The sequence below is a fragment of the Octodon degus genome, unplaced genomic scaffold (assembly GCF_000260255.1).
Source record: "Octodon degus isolate 3935 unplaced genomic scaffold, OctDeg1.0 scaffold00228, whole genome shotgun sequence".
NCBI classification, from domain to species: domain Eukaryota; kingdom Metazoa; phylum Chordata; class Mammalia; order Rodentia; family Octodontidae; genus Octodon; species Octodon degus.
In genome coordinates, this window is record NW_004524804.1 from 519,168 (window position 1) to 541,141 (window position 21,974).

Consider the following 21,974-nt stretch of genomic DNA (forward strand, 5'->3'; position numbering starts at 1 on the left):
GGAACCAGGAGGGAGGACTGGCTAGGCTGGGCTCCTGAGACTCAGGGGGAACCAGGAGGGAGGACTGGCTAGGCTGGGCTCCTTAGACTCAGGGGGAACCAGGAGGGAGGACTGGTTAGGGAGAAGTACTTAGAAGCATATACATAATTCAGCTTTCTTCTGTGTGTTGTGGTTCTATGCATGCATTAAATACCGAACTTTTTGTGAGAGCTTGTGAATTCATTATGGGGGCGTGGACATGTGCAGGTGGGTGTTTCTGTGACAGGCCAGGTGTGGTGTTCTGACTTGCAGACATCCTTGAATCTTGCTGGTCTCTGATGGGGTTGGCTATCCTTTGGAAAGACTCAGAAAGGTCTCTAGTGTGTCTGGAACTTCTGCCTCTGCTGTTACCCTCAAAGCCCAGGTCTGGGCAGTGTGGGCAGCCTGGGCCCAGGGCCCTGGAGTTGTCACTAAGGTACCTGCTGCTGGAGTCTCTGTCTGCTGGTGTCCCCTGTGTGCATGTGTGTGAAGATCAGGATGAGCAGGTCATATCTCAGAAACCCTGTACTAGTCTGTTAATCTATATAGTAGTAAGCTCTTGGAAAATGGAGCCTCATTAATTCAAAAGTGTTTTTAAATTCCTTCATTTTCATGTTTAGTATTTGAATATATGTTTAAACAAATGTTGGAGCATCGGCTAGATTTCGCCTAATTGCTATTCCTTTCCATGGAAAAGCTGTAAATCCTGAAAATTTCCCCCTTGAAAATAGCATAGGTTAAAGCTCCCAGTGCATCTTTGATTTCTCTTTGCAGCTTTCCAACCACTTGTGTTAGATACTGTGTGATATCACAAGTTGTTTATCCATTTGGGTTGTTTGTTGTAATGAGCAGAAGCCAATTGTTCCTAATGGTAGCTGACAGAACTGACTTTATTGGAAGGGTATGCAGAATTTATAGAATTGATGGGAGCAGAGCAAAGGAGTTGGAATGACAGTGAACAGGCAGCTCTGGACCAAACCCTGGAAGCCAGGCCGCCCCATGGCTTGTACCACCTGCCGGCCACTCGACCCACTGGGCCTGCCCACTGCAGGGCTGGCAGGAGCTCTGTATGGATGCGGCTGAGTTCCTAGACCCGCTCTGTAGATGAGGGTCGACCCTTCCTACAGGCCAGCAGGTCTTCAGAAAACGCAAGTCCAGAAGGAAATCAGAGTGCCCCAGGGGAGAAAGTTATGCTGAGCACACAAAGGCAACTCTTGCCAGCTCTGGGTGCTAGAAGGAATTAAGGCCGTATTAGTTTTCCTTTGAGAAATGAGGCTGTGAGCAGCAAGCAAATGCGCAGCTGGTGGGCCTGTCTCGGGATGGCTGCTGTTTCTGTCACATCCACCCTTGCTCTAGTTTGGGCCTGGAAGAGTCGAGTCCTCTTGTTGGAACCCTGACCTCTGTGCTCCCAGGGCACTGGTGGTGGGCCAGCAGGTCTGGGGGAGCAGTTACATAGTGCGGTCTCTGGAAGGGCCTCTGAGGCGTGCCCCATGTTCACTCCGTTTGCCAGAGGGCACAGTTTGTTACTGGGAGCTTTACATTTTAATGTGTTATTAGTGGTCATTTGACTCTGGCTTCATGTGTAAAAGTCAGCCCTCAGTCTGATTCTTGTGGTGTTTAGGGTTATTTGAAGCATGAATGGCACACCTAGTTAATAAATTTTGCTTACCAGTTAAAGCTGTAGTTTAAGAGATTCTTTAGTCATGCTTGCCAATCTGGCTATTGGAGAAAAGGTCATGGAATCCTATACTTTATTTTTCCCATTAAAGGGAGAATGTAGCTGTTCAAGAAAAAGGGAGTTTTGGGGCCGGGGAGGTAGCTCAGTAGAATAAGTCCTTGTCTGGCGTAAGGGCCTGAGTTCAATCCCTGGTTCTGCCAATAAATAAATAAATAAATAAAATTATAAAAAAATAAAAAGAAAGAAAAAGGGAGTTTTGACATCCTGCAGTTAGTGAGGGCGTATACCTGTGCACACTTAGCACCTACTGTGCACCTCCTGGTTGTAAGAAGAAAGTAGCACTTCTGTGCACTTTCGCTTCAGTGATGGTTCAGCAACACTCCTGTCTGAGTCTCTGTAAAGGGGCCAGGGAGATGGCTCAGTGGAATAAGTGCTTCCATGGCAAGCGTAAAGGCCTGAGTTCAATCCCCGGTTCCAGAAAAAAAAAAACAAAACAACAAAACTATAGGGGTTGGGGAGATGGCTCAGTGGAATAAGCGCTTCTCTGGCAAGCGCAAGGGCCTGAGTTCAATCCCCGGTTCCGAAAAAAAAAAAAAGAAAATGCTACTGAGTCCCTGTAAAGCCCTCAGTTTTTGTATTTGCCCCATAAGCTTTGGAAGTTTGCATGCAGGACAGTCTGCACACGTGGTCACGGGAAGCGTGCGGAGCATTGACCTCCTGTGTTCTTTCAGCACCCAGTGCTTGATGAGCCCATAGCCGAAGCTGTGTGCATTGTCGCAGACACTGACAGGTGGAGCGTCCAGCTGGCCACAAGTCAGAGGAAGGTGGTGGACGGCGTAAGGCTGGGTCAGGACGTCCTGGTCTCCAGTCAGGTGTGCAGTCTGCTCCAGTCTATTCTGCAGCTTTACAAGCTTCACCTCCCTGCCGATTTTGTAAGTATTTGTTCCCAAATGACTGCAGAAATGCCAAATATTCTTTCAACAGCATTTCAATAAAATTCAAGGATTGAGACGTGTTGTTTCTAATAAGATTGAAGGTCAACATTAAGTGAAAATGGAACACACAGCATGAGACCAGCAGGCAGGATTTTGGTCATAGTAGCCTTCTCTGAAACAAGTAGCACAGAGTGCACTGGGGTCTTTCTACACAAGCACCTGATAAAGTAACTGAGGGCCAGGGCGAGGGGAGCCTCCTCGCAGACCTACAGCCCTCAGTAGAGAACACGTCAGATAACTGCTAGGCGGGCCCGTTCCTGCTCTCGGACATCCTCAGAAGACAGTGGGGAGCACGTTAGCTTTTGAGGTGCTGTCCACATGTGAGGTGCTAGCAGTTGTTCCTTTCAGCTGGAATTGTGAGACTTGTGCACAGCTTGCAGGCAGCAGCAGAGCAGAGCCTAGAAAGTCCCAGGTCAGCAGCTCCCCCAGCCAAGGCAGACAGCACGTTCCTGTCCATGTGTGCCTGTGTGGGGGCGTGCAGAGACTGCAAGGAGCTCTGTCAGCCAAGGGGCGTAGCCTCAGCGGGGAAGGGGCTGCAGGGCCTTAGTGGACGCCCAAGTGAGCAGGCTGCCAACTACGCTCTTCCCCCAATGCATGGCCGCTTGCTGAGCTCCTAACCCACCCCTCTGCCCTCCTGCTCTTTACAGCACTGCAGGACTTGAGGAGCAAAGCGCAGCGGTTGGCGCGTGATGATGGCTCACCTCTGCTGCTTGTGTCCAGATCTACAGTGGGGCCCCTTTCGCTCCACACAGTGGAGGGTGGTACTGCCCTGAGGAAAATGAGTGGTGGCTGTTGGAGGAGCAGCGGCAGACAGCCCTGCACATAGCTAGGTTCAGGCTGCTTTGCCCTTACTACTGAGTGATGGTGGATACTCCTGAGTGTCTGAGTATCTGTCCTTTTGAGACAGGGCCTTACCATGCAGTTCGGGCTGCCCTTGAACTTGCTTATGTAGCCCAGGCTGGCCTCAAAGTCATGGTGATCCCCCTGCCTCAGCCTCCTATGTGCTGGGATTACAAGAGTGCGCCGCCACACCTGGTCACATGGGATACTTAAAAAGACAGTATGTATACATTAGTGGCTAGTACACATGCTTTGGAGTTACATGCAAGGACTACCACTCAGGAACTTGTCTCACCTCTGCAGATACAGAGAAAGAAAAGAATCTGTCTCAGGAGCCTTTGAAAATCAGGCAGTTCACATGAAGCATTGGTGGAGGAGTGCTAGACTTTATAGTCCCTCAGTAAACAGCTATTCTGGGTTTGTCAGTAAGCAACTAATGTGAACAAACAGCATTACAGGTCTTATAAACCACCAGGCGTTTTCCCCGAAGCCTTTACTCGCACTTCACACGAGTGTGCGCCTGCAGGAAGCCTGCTCCGGCTCCGTGAAGGCACTTGCTGATGCGAACTGCGTGGCCGGTCCTCTGCTAGAAGCAGGCTGGGCCTGGCTGACGTGGAGCTTGGAGTCTCCTTTTCTGTAAGGGAAGGAAGTTAATTAGGCTTCCTAGTTTTTATGATGAGAAGTATTTGCCACACTTCTATACTTCATTCTGTAATATATAGCTCATGTTGCATTCCACCCTTACCTTTGTTGTCAAAGGTAAAACTGTTAGAGCCAACTCTTTTTGCTTTGTTTGAATGTGTTTAGCTACTTAATACCACAAATGACTTCTTTAACACGAGAAAACCAAGATCAAGGAAAATTCATCTGCAGCTTAAAACCTCTATGGATATCGCTGGAATAAACCATGCATTTGCAGGACCTGGAGTGCAACAGGAGAAAATAGCTATTAAAGATGTAGAAGTTAATTGGAGCAAATCCGTCTTAGGAGTAAGAGCCAGAACAGGAGTGGGGCAGAACCCAGCAGAGTTGTACTGGGAGACCCCGAGCCCCTTCCGAAACGTCTCTGTGTGCCTGTTACCCCGCTGGGTGCACGCCTCCACACCAGGGTTCCGTGTTTCCACATGTTGTGCACACTGTGAGTGCACACTGTGAGTGCAAACACTGACAGTCGTTTGGAGATACAAGAGATCTAGTATAATGTGAATGTTCTTTTCAATATTTCACCACACTTTATTAAAAACTCCATCACCATGAAGAACTGAAACGTGACAGGATGAGGTGCGCCATGGCTCAGCTTCCTTGGGAGAGCGCTTCCGAGGGGGCTGGCCATGTCCTGCAGCCTGGTCACCGCCCACTTGCAGGCAGCTGTGCCTGTCTGGACACAGGGTAGGGACAGTTTGAGCCGGGGAGAAACTGAGGAGATCACATCAGTGATCAGCCCAGATCAGCCCAGATGATAGTATTTTTACCCTGAAAATAACAAGACTAACGGTCTAGAAAGAACTACATGCCATGGAGTCGGCCTTGCCAAAGCCATCAGGTGTCTGACCAAGTCGCTGGGGTGGCACTGTCTGCAGGTGCCAAGATCTGCCTCTGCTAAAGACACAGACGGTTGCTGTTCTGTGAGGATGGGTGTTGGACACAGCTCCAAGGCTAAAGATGTTCTGGAAGTGATGGCTTGTTGTGTGCTGCTGTGAAAGGCCTACTTAAAGTACACTCTCAAAAGCAAAAGGAAAGCTCAGAATGACCGACTGCAGTAACGCTGTGAATGCGCTGCGCACAGTCTGAGATATAGCGAGGAAGTAATGACAAGGATTCTTTCCTAGCTGGGTGTGGTGGCACATGCCTGTAATCCCAGCAGTTGGCAGGCTGAGGCAGGAGGGATCCGCATGAGCTTGGGGCCAGCCTGGACTACATAGGCAGTGTCTCAAAAAGAGATTTTTTTTTATCCTAAAATTACTTGTAACAAAAATGCAAATATCTGTGTGGTTAAGTAAATAATGGTAAATTCACATTCTCAAAACTTATTTAGCCATAGAGTTATGTCAATACAGATGAATTGACAGGGAAAATATTAGAAAATTTTTTAAAGCAGGGAAATTTTTGTGTGTATAGAATGATTTCAGCTGTAGAATATCTTCTGTACAGTAGAATGACATGATATGCACATCTTAACAGCTGTTACCCAGAGCCTCTTATACCTGCAGTGGGGAGGCGCAGGCTGCTTACAGTTTCTGCAGTGCTTGCAAGGCACGCGTTTACAGCCGTGTCCGTGGAAGTGCCCCGGGGGCTCTTGCTCTGAGACCAGGAAGGTGCCCAAGCTCTGTGCTTACTGGCTCTGGTTGGCTTTCAGTGCATCATGCATCTAGAGGACAGGCTGCAGGAGCTGTACTTGAAGAGTAAGATGCTGTCCGAGTACCTCCGGGGACACGCACGTGTGCACGTGAAGGAGCTGGGCGTCGTGCTGGGGTGAGTGTCGTGAGGCCCTGCCCTGCCGGCTGGCTGTGCTGCACGCCGGGCCTGGGCATGTGCAGCTCCATGGAGGAGCGTGAGCCTTGTGCCTCGTGCCTGTGTATGGGCAGAACTCTGGGCTGGTGGTACCTCGTGTCAAGCCTCTCCCTGACTTTGTCAAACTTGACAAGGAACATTTAATCCTGCTCTGTCTGTCCTAGCCTCATCACTTGGTGTGGTGCCAAAGTTGCAGTCTGTCACCCGGGCCCAGGCAGCTTGTGTTTACCTCTCAGTTTCCTGGAGGAGGAGGTGCCACAGCCCCTCCACTGTGCCCGCCTGCTGTCCCACGGGCTGGGATGCGTGGTACCCCCTGCCCTCCCTTCAGGAGGTGCCACAGCCCCACCACTGTGCCTGCCTGCTGTCCCATGGGATGGGACGCGGGGTGCCCCTTACCCTCCCTTCAGGAGGGCGGCACCCTGATCTCTGCAAGAGAAAGCCTGTCTTGTCAGCTTCGTTTATCCACAGAGAAGAGCAACAAGAGATGGTGTCTCTGGGCACTGCTGCTGTCACAGGTGTGACAGTGCCCCCTCTGCAGTTCATCAAGCCTGTGGAACTGATTTTTATTGGCCTTGTGCATCCCCCTCAGACATGGCTTCTGTCCCACCTCAGATACAGGTCTTATTTGGCTCCTAACATTTCCTGGCATATTTTTCTTATGTACTTCATTTAGTCAGATTCTTCCCTTTTTGAGGCATTTGTTTTGCAGTTAACATCCAGGGGGGTCTGTTGTTTTCCCCCTGGTTCCTCTTTGTTTGCCTGCCCCATAACCCTTCTCTGGAGGCTTCTTCTCGTGATGTGGTCTTTGTGCCCCGGCACTCTGTCTCACGGTGGGCTTGTTGGGCCCCTCTGCCCCCAGGGCTGGGCTCCAGGACTTGGTCCACTGTGCAGGCGTGGTGCCCATAGACCTGCTGGGTGTTGTGCCTGCCGAGCTAGCTCTGGTGGCAGCATGACTGGGTAGAAAACTCACCACGTAAATGCCAGCTTCTGCTTCGTTTTAATTTGGGACTTAAAGGACAAGACAGGACCTATTGCACCTACTGAAATAGCGTGGCTCTTCCCCCACACCTGTGCCTGGCCACGTCTGGCCAGACACGTGCCCCATCTCTCTCCGCTTTTAAGAGAGGCAGCCAAAGGTGCCCCTCTACAGCTGTCTTGTAATGCATGAGGGGCTGAGTTTTGGAACCTGCTGGGACAGATGCTGGAGGCTTGGGGCACATGCGGCCTCAGACCAGGTTGGATGTGGCCCAAAGCCAGCATGGCTCCAGGGTGCTGCTGGGAAGGCAGAGGAAGGGGCAGCTCTGCAGCAAGCTTGCCGCTGTCACACAGGGAGCTCAGCAACACAGAACAGCAGGTCCCAGCCTCTGTGGCATCTATGGGTATTTCACCGTCTTGTCCTTGGGTTGGTTTGGTTTTCTTCAGTAGTCGGGATTGAACCCAGGACGTCTGCATTGAGCTACATCTCGAGACCCCTTTTTATTTTGAAAGAAGGACTTGGTAAGCTGCCCAGGCTGGGCTCAACTTGTGATCCTCCTGACTCAACCGTCCAGTTTTTATGATGCTGCAGATCGGTCCCAGGGCCTTGCATGTGCTGTCACCGTACTGCATTGGGCTATCCTGTAGCATTTTTTTTTGAGACAGGATTTCATATAGTGCAGGTCGGCCTTGAACTTGCTTATGTAACTCAGGCTGGCCTCAAAACTCATGGCAGTCCTCCTGCCTCAGCTTCCTGAGTACTGGGGTGCCAATTATTTGAGTTTAAAACAGTGATGTAGCAAGCTTGGTTCCAAGAAATAATACTTTCTGGCAAAGTCAGGCTATTTTAAAAGGTAATTTTCTTTTGTTTTCAATACACAGGATTGAATCCAATGACCTGCCTCTGCTGACTGCTATTGCCAGCACGCACTCACCTTGTGTGGCTCAGATACTCCTGTAGGCCAGTGCTCAGGACAGCTCTTCCTGGGAAGAAGGAAAGCAGATGGTTCGCTGAAGGAGAAAGGAGCTCCCCGCAGCAAAGCAGAGGGGAGCGGCTGCCGCAGCCGTTGCCCACACCTGGCACCACTGCTTCCCATTGGAAGGCCTGGGTTACTCGCCACAGTGGTGACTGGCACTTCCCAGAGTCTCCACTGCCTTTGGTTACCTGTGAGTCAGCAGAGTGGACCTGCTGGTGGAGGGAGCGCAGCACCACACGAGGGCCTGGGCAGGCTGGACACCTCGTGACCGTCCAGTGGGAAGTGTCTGCATCCAAGCGTGAACGCTGCTCACTGGAAGAGCAGCGTGCAGCGTAGTGAGCCAGCCGGACGGGCTTGGGTTCCGGGTCCACAGGCGGGACGAAGAAAGCCTGGCAGCAGGTGTAGGTCAGTGGCTGCAGCGGCTGCTGCTGACCAAGGTGCGAAGGGAACGTCATGCCGGGACCCTCAGAGTTGACCTGGCTCCACACGCAGTGCAGGGAGGTCAGTGGTGCACTGCTGGTGCATAGACCGAAGAGCCCGCCTGGCAGCCTCCGCCCGCAGGCGTGGGCGTAGCAGCCGCAGAGCGCGGGCCGACAGTCGCATCTGTTTGCGTGTGGGGTGCACAGCCTCTGCAGGGGAGCCGCTCACCAAAGGTGTATCTGTGTGCTGGAGTTCGCCGAGTTCCTCCCACACAGCCCTCCCTCCTGTCATGGCTGCGTCTGCCTAAGGGGCACAGTTGTCTGCAGCAGTGTGGTAAGGACTGCAGTTAACATCTTTCTAGAAATTCACTTGACCATCATAGAAAACTTACCAAAGTGAAGAATTATCACTCCAATTCACTTTTTAAAAACCCTCAATTTTCTGTTAGTATAAAAGAAACTGAGCTTGCTGATGGTGAAACAGACCAAGTCCTTATGTCCAGAGTGAAAGCCTTGGAAGTGAGCGGCGAAGGTGGGAGCTGAGCCAGGGATGGGAGGCGCCTCTTCCAGCGAGCTGGGAAGACTTCAGAGCTGACACTTGATGAGACTGTCCTAACCGTAGGATTGTGCAACCAAAGTCTGTCTCTCTCCTTCTACAAATGCAAGCGAGTGGTGTTTGAGAGCCTGCGGCCCTGCTTAGGACTGGATGCCCCTTGGATGTATGACAGGAAGGCAGGGGTGCTTCACAGTTGTGAGATTTTTCACTTGATTTCTTTCACAAAAGCAAAATGTTCCCTTTTCCATAGCCGCTGTTATGTCTTGGAAGGAAAGCGCATCCTCCTGGCTCTTCCCAGCCAGCTTTCGCTTCTCTGTGTGCAATAAACCATGCAGCCGAGGCCCAGATTTCCATCCTGCAGCCCTCCCCTCATCCTGGCTCACTCTGTTTACACCAGGGGCACCTTGCCTCACCTCCCCCGGCTCTGCTGTGTGTCTAGGAGTGTGTTGAAAACTCACGCCATCTGGGGTCCTGAACAGTGACCAGTCTGCCCAGCCCGCTGCCGCACGAAGTTTGCCTCACAGTCCTGCATGGCCAGCTCCCTCAGGGAGAAGCCCACTGGCACTGTGGGCCCAGGCAGGGTGGGGTCACGTGGGCTGGCCTGGGGGCAGGGTCCAAGTCAGTGCTGGGGACCTCCTGTTCACACTTTCTTTGTTTTAAATTCAACCTCTTCCCACAGTGAGCTCAAAAACCCAGCTTCCCCATACCCCAAGGCCAGGTATGAACCCTGCCCTCTCCTACACCTACCCCAAGAAAAAATAAAAATCAAAAAAAGTACAGAAATCTACCTCAGGAGACAGGATTCGACCTCTTGGTTTCTTTAAGGATTGAGTCTTCCCTGTTGAGCGCATCTGCGCAGCAGCCTGCGCCTCTGAGCAAGCTGGGGAGGCGTGGCGGGACCTCCCTGCAGCGCTGGGGTGGGCCTCTTCCTAGCGTGGTGCAGTTTTATTTTTAACAAATTGATGGCGTGCTATGAATGTAAAGGTAACTGCATTTTAAACATGACAATGACAATTTAAAATGTAGCTTCCATACTTGTGCATAATTCCAAAGTATTTTATTTTTATCAGTGTTGAATAGCTTTTTGTACAGGCTTCAGTCCATTTTTCTGAAATTGCTGTTTTTTAATGAAAGCTAACTCTAATCTTTTCACATCCCATGGAGCTGCTGTTTACACATTGCAACTTTTTAAACTTAACCATGTTTTTCAGAATTGACTTTTCTGGAGGGAGGAAATTCTCCGCTTGCTAAAGGGTACTAACCTGTCGTCTGGGCTCTTGTAACTAGGTCCTCAGATTTTATTAAAAAAAAAAGTCTGTAGGTTTTCTAGGTTCTTCTCTAAAGTTGGTTGTACATAAGGAATATAAAGTGATATCCCAATTTTTTAATGGGGTTTTTCCACTAGGAATGTAGTGTGGGGCGCATTTTGTTTGTGCACACTTTAGCCATTAAATTGGGGAAGTCTTGAGCTTCTCTTAGTTAATGCAAACCTTTTTTGTTGTTGTGCTTGGGAAGAAGATATTTTAATATAATTTTGCCTAAATAAAACAGCCCACTCTAAATGGTAATTTTTAAATGTCAAACTTTGGTGAACCATCTACTTGGGAAGTGAGATTAAAATATGCTTAAATTTTAAGAGATGGGTGGAAGCAGAAAATTCTGGGATACGTTACTATTAAAGCTTCATTAAGAGAAACTGAGAGGGTCTTAGTTTTGATCAGTTGAATAGATACCGACATCAATGTATGGAAATTTTTTTCTTAAAACTTGTTCATGTATTATTTTGATCCATTTTCTGTGGCATTTGGTGCAATAAACCTTTGGGATTTATCTTGAACATTTTCTAGTGCTGGGTATGATGTTTGTTACATTTAATCAAATACAGCATCGCCCTTGACTAGAATCCATGGAGAGGCAAGGCTAGTACACACCCTGGTGCTGTCCACGGGCGCTTTGGAAGCACAGCGCATCTCTGATTGGCATGTGCAGTCAAGGGGCGGGTGGCGGGTGGGCTGTCCTCGACCTGGGGAGCGGCAGCCTGGTTCCTCGTGACCTCTGAAGGCCCTGCTGGACATGCACGTAGGTGTGAGATCTAGTTTTAATTAAATACGCTGAGAATTGAGTTCTATCCATAAAAGACAGTGTGTTGCATGTAGCTCTTACTATATGAACTTTTTAGGAATCTAACTTCCTGTAAACACAGAAGGAAGATTGTACTTTCTGAGGATTACAGCAGGAATTGGGTACTTTGTCTTTACAAAGAAATGGTGTACTTTTCGGGAAACGATATAACTTACGGAACTTGATTCCCCAAACAGCACATCTGTCTGTCCTCTGTGTGTGGAGCTGTCCCCTATGCCACTATATTTTCTAATCTGGTGCTCCAAATTTATGTGCTGAAATATGTATTACTACATGTTACGTTTAAGTAGTACATCTGGGGGTTGCATTGCTTTGTGAAAAGTTCTGTATGTAAGTTATGCTATTTATAAATTTTATAATAAAGGGGGCTGTACAAAGTATTTGCTATGAGAAGGGCTGGCTTTGTTGCTGTACATGGCCTCAAGAGAAACTGCAGTTACATGCAGCCCATCCCGGCACAGTGCTGTGCGAGTTACGCTGGCCTAAAGACCGCAGGGTGTTTGGACCTCAGGCCAGCCCAGGAGGACTGAGAGCCCCGGGAGGGGGATTCTACTGCCCGACGTGCTTGGCCGCGGCCCGGATCCTCTGGGGCTCCCTGACTGAGCAGTTACTGAAGAGAGTTGTCTAGTGATATTCATAACCCCAAGTGGGCAGTGATAGGCCCCGAGTGTCGCTGTGCGTGTGGGCTGCAGGCCAGAGAGGCCTGCACAGCGACACTCAGGCAGGCAGTCGTACCACAGTGGCCTGAAGTCTGGGTGAGCCCCCCAGTGTGCCCCACAGAGAAGAGCTAGAACACAAGAATGAACTTCAAAACGACCACTTGCATTAAGAAGGGAGGCAGCAACCTCTAAAGGTGGGAGGAAAGCTTCCCTTCCTATGAAATTCAGCCCTGGGCCACGGATGGACCCCTGTGTGCGCACGACTTCCTACACTTGCGTCTCTTTCTCTCGGGTTTAGGTTCTTAATCCACTGCCTTTTTCTACTCAAACCACCCTTATGGATCTGCCCCACTATCCAGTCCTTTGCAGCTGAGCACTTCCTGGGTCTGCTTGGCCTCTGCTGCTGCCCACCTGCCCAGGTTTGTTTCGTCCCCTCCTCCCACTGCCACCCACTGCTGCTCAGAGTGGCCTGCACCTACGCTGGCCTCTGCTCTAATGTAAATCCCTCCCTGCTTTTTTTTTTTTTTAATTAGTACAAGGTCTACAGGGTCTCAGTACACTGATTGGACTCCTAGTGATCCTCCCGTTTTCAGCCTCCCAAGCACTGGGATGACAGGTGTATGCCACCACACCCAGTCTCAGCTGCCTGTCTCAGCACACCATGGGGGTGGGGCGGGCACAGCAGGCCAGTGATCAAACCCTGGTCCCTGCATCTGGCTAAGAAGGTGCTTTAATCCGCTGAGCTATCTGGCCAGCCCTCCTCCCTGCTTTTTCATGAGTTACTGAAATGCCCTTGAACTCACCTTGCTTTTGTATCAAACACCCTACCGGTTCCTCTTCCAGGCGGATATCTAAATCTAAAGCCAAGACTGGATCCTGCCTGTTGTGTGTCAGCCCAGTGAGACCCAGGGCCTCAGGGTTGTGTGCTCAGTGATCAGCTGCTTCTGGTCCTCTAGCCAGATCTCAGCTTCCCCAGGCTGACTCTACACTCGAGGGCTGGCGCAAGCCTCCTGCCTCAGCCGCCCAGGGGCTCCACCTAGCCCTCTGTGTATTACCAGCCGTGCTGAGCTGCACTGTTCCTGGTGAGCCCTGCCTTTTACCCCTTCAGTCGCTTCCTGTCCCAGCTTGAAGCTCACGCCTTCTCACCTTGCTGGCTACGCAAGATTCCCAGACCTGCAGCCACTTCCTGCAGTGCTAGGGAGACCCAGGAGACTGGAGCACAGCAGTGCCTTCCCCCACACCTGGTGCTAGGAAGGCGACCTCGTCTCTCTCTCTGGTGGGGTCGGGACAGAAGCACAGAGCTGGCAAGGAGAGCAGCTCAAAGAGTCCAGCAGACGGCAGTGCTGAAGGTGTTGCGCCCGCCAACTCCACGCTTGGTGTTCACAGAACTAGTATGTGGGAAAAATTCACAAGAGCGCAGAAGGAAACCAGCAAGAGGGATAGAAGCTTGAACTCAGAGACATTTTGTGGTTTTAAAAAGAGAGGAGTTTGGCAAAATGGACAGTGTAGAGATTTGCTGATTGAGTTCCAGAAATGTTTTAAGAGCATTTTAGGTAAATGTACGAGAACTGTACATAGTGCTAAATGTGAGTTGTACTTTTTAGAAACCACAGATACGTTCTGCTCTCAGGCAAGTGAGTAGGAGTGCAGATGGGAGCTCGCCCACAGAACCTCGTCCTCAGCGCCTGGAGGAGGGAGCCTGTGGTGTTGCGCACAGACCTGGGCTTTGAAGCCCCCAGTCCCCTAAGATCAGTGTTTGCTTCTCTGAGGCTCAGTGCAAGATCTTGACTTCAGGTGCCAGGGGAGGAGCAGAGGCCGCTCGACGGGGGCCAGGTGCTATCCCTGTGCCGGGCTTCCACCTGTGTTCATTTCTTGCTTTTAACTATATTAAGAGCACTCGCTTTGCATTACTTCCCTACCTAGGACTTGCATAAAACAGCCGCAGGGGTGCTGCGTACAGCACCCCTGAGCAGTGGCCACGACATGGTGTCGTCAGAAGCCTAGCCACACACACCAGTGTTGGGCTAGAGTCACATCCAGCTAGTCACGTCAAGCACCTTGGGCCCACGCACTCGGGGGCTTCCTAGAACAAGCAGCTTGAGCCCTGGGGCAGGGCCAGCCGGCCTTCCCCAGCGGGGTTGCTGTCATAAAAGTGAAACGCTGTGGGATCCTAGCAGGAGGCTAGATCTGGAAACCAATCATCAGTGGACAAAACATCACAAGCTTTAGATAACAAGGGTGTATCAGTGGTCAGTCTCCCAGATTTTCAGATTGCACTGTAGCCAGCTGTGGTGGCATATGCCTGTGATCCCAGTGCTTGGGCAGGCCGAGGTTATAAGTTTGAAGCCAGCCTGGACAACGTGGCAAAATAAAAAATAAAAACAGGAGGGAATGCTGATGAGGGACCTCAGGACTCCCTGGATCCAGGCACTAGGAGGACTTAGGAAATAGACCCTAAAATATTCAGCAATAAGCCAGCATCATGTTTGCAATCTAGGTCAAATGTTACTCGTCCATGGAGGGAGAATATTGAAGCATATAAAATTAGCAACCAACTGGCTGGGCAGGGTACTTGAGTTCTTGCTATTTGCTATTTGAATACGTGTTTTAAAGAGATTTTTTTTTAAATGCAATAATAACCAATAGCAAGCGTTTGACTTAGTAAATGATGGGAAGACACGCCTTGCTCCTTCGCTCTGTGACGGCACCACCCTACCCAGGACGAGTTCCTCAGCAGACAGGACTAGCGCACCGTCCTTCCCCACACACTGCCATGAGGTGTTGGTCAGCACTGTCCCGGCGTGCAGACCGCAGGACATTGGGTCCACCGGCTCCCCTTTCCAACACAACGTGCGGCGGGGCCAGGGCCCACCAAGGAGGGCCCACAGGGGCCCCCGGGCTTCCACAGGAGGCTGCCCACAGACGCCACTCTGTTGGGGTGGCAGATCCAGGTGACGGGTAGTGGTCTAACAAGTGGGCCCGATTCTTCAGGGGAGCGAGGCGAGTCTGAGCATGTCGGGCTACTCTGCGTCCTCTTCTGTCATGGGAATTTGCTGTCTAGTTCAGTGGTAAGCTTAGAGGGCTCCAAGGTGCCTTGTGCTGCGGGGCCGCGTGGAAGGCTAGCACAGGGGAGCGAGCGATCTGTGCACAGGCCTCAGGAGATCATTGGTGAATGTGCACGTGCGCATTCCTCAGTTCTAACGGTAACTGCGAAAATCTCAGGGCAGAAACTATTATGCCATCACAAGAGAAAGACATTTAAAGGAAATCATGCAATTTGCCCAATATTTAGGTCATAGATAGTAAAAGGGAAAACTAAAACTTGAGCCAATTTTTCTTACAGTGTTAATCAGAGTGAGGGTTTTTTGGGGGGAGTAATAGACGTCCACTGTTTTCTCAGCTTTTAGCAATTACAAGCTCACTGTTCTCCCAGGTTAAACCGTGTGATGACCAAATTCTAAGCCCTGGACCTCACAGCCTCTTGCTTTCCCTCACTGTAAAATGAGAATAATGTTTAGTGACCCACTGAATGACCATTGTTACAGAAATCCAGTAAGGGTTACAGATGGGTTGGTAGGTAAAGAGGAGCTATAAAACTGACTGCAAATATTACTGTTTTTTATTTTTTAATTTTAATTTTTATTTATTTTTATATTTAGTGCAGGGTCTACAGGGTCTCACTCCACAGATTGGACTCAGTATTTCTCCTGTTTTCAGCCTCCCAAGCGCTGGGATTATAGGTGTGCGCCACCACGCCCAGTCTCAATAGCCTCTCGGTGCACCCCGGGGGCAGGGCCAGCACAGCCGGCAGACAAGTGAACATCCGCCCCATGTGTCTGCCTAAGCAGGCGCTTTAATCCACTGAGCTATCTGGCTGGCCCCCCCCCTTTTTTTTTTGATACAGGGTCTTGCTATGCAGTTGGGACTCCTAGTGATCCTCCTGTCCGAGCCTCCCCAGCACTGGGATTACAGGTGTGCACCACGACTCCTGGTTTCTGGCATGGGTGCCCGGGGTTCTGGGGCAGCACGGCATGCAGCACTGGGCACGAGCTAGAGACCTTGCATTTGTCAGGCAGGTGCTTAGACCACCCACCTGTCTCCTTAGCCTGTAAATACTACTGTTAAACAATATTCTCTGACATGTTTACGAACTCTCGAAGCCTGACTTTCTGTCTGTGGTGGTTCAGAACATCAAGAGCTCTTACCTCTTCCTTCGTTGCTAATGCTGGCAGCCTTGGGGGCTGGGCCTTTCTTGGTGAAGATTTACTCTGCCTGACGAGAGCGGCCCCTTCAGAGTCTCTCTGGTGGGTGTCCTCATGGTCGCCCACATGCCAGGCCAGGAAGGCGCGGCTGTATCTGCCCTGCTGGTCCAGGATGGATGGCTTCGGCTGCCTGAAACAGGAGCAGTTTAGTTGATTCTCAAATGGAAAAGGTTGAAAAACCAGGTCTCCAGTGTTCAGGTGATTACAGTTTGTCTGTTTTCACATGAATTGTGGTGATTTCTAGCTTGGTGAGTGTGTCTTGGAGAACCAAAGAGCTGACCCGTCAGCCAGTGTGCTGAGCAGCTTCTGAGCGCTGCAGCACTGGGCCCCTGCTGTTGGAGGTGGAGGGGAGCCACACACCCACAGACCTAGAGCGAGAGGAACGTGCTCTGCGAACGTGCTCCTGGGCCGTGCTGCCCCGTGGTGGTGGTTGTTGTTGTTACTGTTCCGTACCAGGAATTGAATCCACGACTTTTGCCCTGAGCTATTGCCCCACTATGGTTTCTATCCAGATGTCCCCAAGCCTCATGCAGTCACAGACGGGGCTTTGGAGAGGTGAGTGGGTCCCGGGGTGTGGGACTCATCAGCAGATGTGCCCACGATGGGTTCTAGCTGATGTGATTTAGGAAGTGGAGCCTGGTGGGGGAGGAGGTCGCTGGGAGGTGGCCTGAAGGGTCTGGCTCTCCCTCCTCGCTTGATCCTCTCTGCTTCCCACTACCCCACCATGGACGTTTCTCCTCCTCTGTGTCCCTGTGCCATTCTGCCCAGCCTTGGAGCCAGAGGACCCTGGACTGAAGCCTCTACAAACCATGAGCCGAAAGAAACATTTTCTCCTTAAGGTCGCGGGATTCCGGTGTTATGTCTCAGCCACTAGAAAGTAACTGAGACACACTCCGCCCCTTTTTATTTTTATTTTTTGTCAGGCTCTCGATGAGCTGCTAAGTTGCCCATCTCAGCTCAAGTGCCTATAGGGACTTCTCACCGGACAGCCTTCAGCCTGAGCTTCCGGAGTGTCCTGGTGACCACACAGTTTCTCTCTAGAGCCTTTCAGGGGTTCCCAGGTGTCAGCTTTCTGTTACTGTAGCAAACACAGTGGTGCCTCGATTTGTGAATCTTTCCATGATTCTGGGACCAAACTGGAGCAGAAATGCATCAAGTTGAACGCTAGGTTCAGTGTTGACCTTGTGGGGACCTTGGATTCAGCTCCAGACCAGAATCGTGGAAGGGGTGACGCTCGAGCACCGGGTCGCGCTGCACCTCAGATAAATACGGGGAAATACCTACTTTGGCTCATGATTTCAGAGATTCCTGTCTGAAGTAGGTTAACCTGTTGCTTCAGGCCAGCATGTGGCAGAGGAAGTCACCGCTCTCAGTGGGATGAGAAAGAGAGCAAGAGGAAGCCTGGGGTCCCACAGCCCCCCCCCCCCCCCCGTATCTGACTCCTCCTGTAGGGCCGCAGCTGGGGGCCAGACCTCAGCCTGTGAGCCTGTAGGCGCCGCTGGTCCACACACCAGCACCATGTTCTGGGCCCCAGGCATGTGGCAGGGCTGGCTCTCCAATTTTCAAGGGCACACAGGCTTCAGCCATATGTCAGGCATGGCAGGAGGCCCACAGGGGGCAAAACTGGTGCAGAGCTTGTTGCCAGCGGGGAGGACAGGTGACAGACACACACAGCTGACGGGCGCAGGGAGTGTGAGGAAGCAGGATAAGGAAGTGGAGAACAAGCCTGGCACACCTGGGCAGGGCAGTAGGAAGGACAGGCATGCATGGACAGATTGAGGGAGCCGCTGCACCCCGGCTGCCGTGCTCCGTGCACTCCTGTGGTCTGCAGCCTGGAGCCCGGGGCACACTCCACTGCGGCCACAGGGCCACTGACAGCGGCTGTGGGCCTCTGTCTTGTCTTACTCAGTGATCCTGCCACACTGGGCCCTCTGGGGTTGCTGTCCTCAGCCCATCCCTACCCTGGGACACACACAGACTTCCATGGCGCCCTCAGCCTTCACTTTGCCAGAACTGCTGCTGCATGTGTGTCCTTCCTTCAGCCCGTGGCTCTCTCGGCTCCCCTTTCCTGGCGCCCTGCACCCACAGGCAGTCTTCAGCCCCCAGCTTTGGGTTGGGGGTGCAGTTTAGTAGGAGAGCGCTTGCCTGGCATGGGAGAGGCCTTGGGGTCCATCCCAGAAAACACACATGCACTCACACACATGTGAACTTTTCTGTGAAGACTTTACTTATTCCTGTGAGGCAGTGACTTCTCTTTCTATGATACTTTAGATCTGACTTATTTTCTAGAAACTACTGCAGTTAATTCATATTTCTAACTCCACCATCTCTCCCCTACTTCATAATTGGACACGTCAAGGCTGGAGAGGCGGCTTGGTGGCCACGCGTGTGTGTGGTACCCCCAGCACCACACAGATACAAGTATTTTTAAAAGGACAGTGCAGGGCCGGGGAGATGGCTCAGTAGAATAAGCACTTGCCTGGCAAGCGCAAGGGCCTGAGTTCAATGCCCAGTTCCACCAAAGAGAAAAAGTAAAAGGACAGTGCAGCCGACTCAAGCCCAGTTCAGAATTCCATGTTACATTTAGTTCCCATCTTTCTGGCAGCTGTCTTTCTGGAACAGGTTCTCAGTCTTCCTGTGACTCGCACACAGCCTGATGCTTTTGGAAAACAGCAGCTATTTTATAGATTTTTCCTCAGTTTGAGTTTATCTTATGTTTCCTCTTGATGTGATTCAATTTGTGCCTCTTTGGGTAGAAATAACAGCGTGGCAGAGTTTTGACTTGTCACAACTTGGTGATGCTTTGTTAGGGTACAAGATGTGGCAGCGGCCCGGAAGGTATCTCCTTTGTAAAGCCACTTTTCCCGTTAGTATCTTTTGGGGAAATACTGTGGAAATGCTGTAGCTCTCTCAGTCTGCACCAAAGATTTCTGCTTCCAGTTCAGCCCGTGGTTCTGTCTGCTTCACTGGGCCGCGACCCAGCACTGGCCAAGTGTGTGTGGAGCCCGCTTGTCCCAGCCTTGGCAGGAGGGCCCTGCCGGCTGCCCGCGTCCCTCTGATCAGCCCATCACGCCAAGCAGTGCATGTCTTGAAGGAATGCTGGTTCCTCTCAGTGGAGAATCGGATTTAGAAGCCAAGTTCTGGGTGCTAAGCAATTGTGGGTGTCAGAGAACTATGTGTCGGGCCCCTTCTCTCTTTCTGCCTTTCTGCATGTGTTTATCTCCTCTACTCCAGTGACCAGCCCAATGCCTGTGTTGTTCAGCTCAGTTTTTTTGGTCCACCTTCCTGTCTCTGATTAATCTTGAGGGTTTACCCCATCTCCGCTGCCCCACGTGTACCCACCTCTGAGGTCCACCCCAGCCCTTGTGGCCCCTGGCCACATGGCTCTCAGCCCTGCTCTGGAGCAGATGGCTGCCTCCGTGGCCCTTCAACTAAATAACAGGAGAAGGAAAGAGGAAGGCAGGCAGGCCCTTCAGAGACTCCCAGGACATCAGGAGAGCACCTTGTGGACATTGACCCCTTGAGCACAGGACTTTCCCACACCTTTGTCGTGATTGTTAGGCCTTCAGTGCAGTAATCACAGTTCACATCATTCAAAAAGGCGAGATGCAATTGCTTTGTATCTTCTGGGTCCCATTTTCTGCTTTCAGACTTTCTAACAGGACTGTCCAAAGGCACTTGGCATTGTTGGCAGCGTCCTCCTCCAGGCAAAGCTTTCTGTATGGGCTTCTCCACACCTCTCCCCCACTCCCTGTCTCTATCTTCTCTGTTCTTAGGTAGTTTATCCAGATTTTGTTTGCAGGCAGCTATCGTTCTTTTGGCTCCTTCCCCACTGGTATTCCACAGAATTCTATCCCTGACACTCATCTTTTCACATGCTACCGCCTACCTTCAAACCAAGGAATGGTGTTTCTGTCTTTGCCAGATTTCCCTTGCTGTAGCACAACTGAGATAGGTCGGCTTAAAGGACACCAGGTTTAACTGAGCTCGTGGTGTCTGACAGTTCAGGCCATGTGCCTGGGTCCATGGTGGGGCACAGCATCAAAGCTGTCTGCCTCGTGGCGAGCGAGAAGCAGGAAGAGAGAGGAAGAGCTGGAGTCCCAGCACCAATAGCAAGCCCCAGGGACCTGCCCTGGGCCCCTCTGGCTCAAAGTACCACCTCCAGCAGCCCTGCGGGGACCCCCCTCAACCTATGAGCTTCTGGGGGGCCTTGGTGATGCCAGACATGGCGATTGATGTCAAGTACACAGTGACCATGCGCACTGCCGTTTACGGCGTTACTTTGACTTCTATGTTCTGGACACAAACACCCAGCTTCTGGTACCGGCTCATCTCACGGCCGAAGCTAACAGCATAGAAAGCCCCTGAGTGAGGAAGTGTGTGGCTTGTGCAGTGTAGGACTCACTTTGTCGGATTTGGGAATGAATGTGACTCGGAGTGAGTCTGACTTGGCAACACTGTCCCGGAGCAGACCTCGTTGGTGCGGGCCTCTGACGCCTGGGCTTAGCCACACCGTTTCCCTATTTGAACACTGAGCCCAGCAGGCTGGGCTTATGGCTCATGACCCCAGGGCTGCAGCTGAAGGGGAGGATCGTGAGGTCAAAGCCTGCTTGGCTCCAGTGAGACTCTGTGTCTCACGTGAAAGCACCCACTTATTGCCTGTTCGATTGGAGCATGAAGACCTCAGCGTGGCGCTTAGGACACCATGCACTCTGGTGCTGTACGAGAGCAGCCTCTGGGTGCGAGGCCAGGCATGCAAACCACTCCACAGCACACGCTGCACTCTGCCCCGCCAGGCCTTTGAGGATCCCCTGCTGCCCTCCCCACCGCCCTGGGCTCAGCCTTGATAGCCTCTGCACCCTGGATGCACCAGCCCAAGGCCATGACAAGCACCCCATGCCTACTCACAGGGATGCTCCCCGCTCCCTACAGAGCACCGCTCACAGAGCACATGGAGCTGCTGCTGTCCCCTGGGGTCGTCACTGTCAAGCTCTCACCCGCCCTCCGCTCCATCCTCTCTCTTGCCTTTCTTTCTTCCTCTCTTCCTGCAGTGCTCTGAACTGAACCCCAGGCTCCAGAGCGTGGGCAGCGCTGAAGCACGAGGCCACCCTCGTCCTGTCCTGCTGTTTCCAGGGTCTGCAGAGCTCCTGACAGAATACATCTTCAGCCGATGCTGCTTGCCAGCAGGAAGACGCAGACCTTCTGCCTTCAGCAAGAGTGCGGCTGTACAGTGGGGGAATCCACTGGCACCAAGCTTGAATTTACAGTCTTATCTGCTACTGAAATTATTTCTTATAACACAATGTTCATATTTTCCTTACAAACCAGTAGTTATTTGACAGACGACCAACATTTTCCTAGCAGCCTGGACAGCTGAGACGATCAAGTTGACTTCAGGGCTCAGCTAGGATATGATGCTGGGCCTCGCTTATGGACAGGACTAATGCATCGTTTGGGGGGGTTCCCTGCCGGAGAAAATGCCAGGCTGGCTGCAAGGCCCAGCTGGGGTCCCTCTGAATCCCTGCCCGTGTCACTCAAGCTGGTCCTTGGGGTCATGAGCGAACAGTGCCGTGAACTCTGGCTCCCTTAGTGAGGGGAGGGCTCCAGTAATGTTTACTTGGATTGATTAAAATAGCAGGCGTACAGGGCTCCGACCGCCGCGGCCCTGCCGGGAATCACCTGTCTGTCTGCTGCATCTAAAAATAGTTCTAATGAAGTGCCTGCCTTTTGAATTCCACGCTTGGAGGGGAGCAATGACTGTGTAGCTGGCAGTGACTCAGCAGGGTGATCTCGGGGAGTTGTGGTGGCTCCAGGGCTGCGGGGACACGGCTGCGAGCGCTGTCCCGCCGGATGGCGCAGGCTGTTCCACAGTGTTTTCCCTCGGAGTCGCCAGCCTCTGTCCTCTGCGTCTCTGGCAGTTCCTAAGAGATGTGGGTGGCTCA

General features: G+C 51.7%; 2 protein-coding genes across 6 annotated transcripts in view; one reads left to right on the forward strand and one right to left on the reverse strand.

The window, feature by feature from the left end:
* Window positions 1–8,761, forward strand: part of Fnip2 (folliculin interacting protein 2) — a 72,094-nt gene extending 63,333 nt beyond the window's left edge. For 3 of the 5 annotated variants that reach the window (XM_023705759.1, XM_023705758.1, XM_023705760.1), the window contains 3 exons: window positions 2,428–2,628; window positions 5,888–6,003; window positions 7,900–8,761. In XM_023705759.1, coding sequence (XP_023561527.1) covers window positions 2,428–2,628; window positions 5,888–6,003; window positions 7,900–7,978 — 396 coding nt within the window. In that variant the 3' untranslated portion in view covers window positions 7,979–8,761. The remainder of the gene's footprint in view (window positions 1–2,427; window positions 2,629–5,887; window positions 6,004–7,899) is intronic. The other 2 variants (XM_023705761.1, XM_023705762.1) reach the window with 2 other exon arrangements.
* Window positions 8,762–9,423: 662 nt separating this feature from the next.
* The window catches only part of CUNH4orf45 (chromosome unknown C4orf45 homolog), a 37,840-nt gene continuing 25,289 nt past the window's right edge, over window positions 9,424–21,974 (reverse strand). The window contains exons 4-5 of the mRNA XM_012517898.1: window positions 15,976–16,162; window positions 9,424–9,570 (exon numbers count right to left, since the gene is read on the reverse strand). Coding sequence (XP_012373352.1) covers window positions 9,424–9,570; window positions 15,976–16,162 — 334 coding nt within the window. The remainder of the gene's footprint in view (window positions 9,571–15,975; window positions 16,163–21,974) is intronic.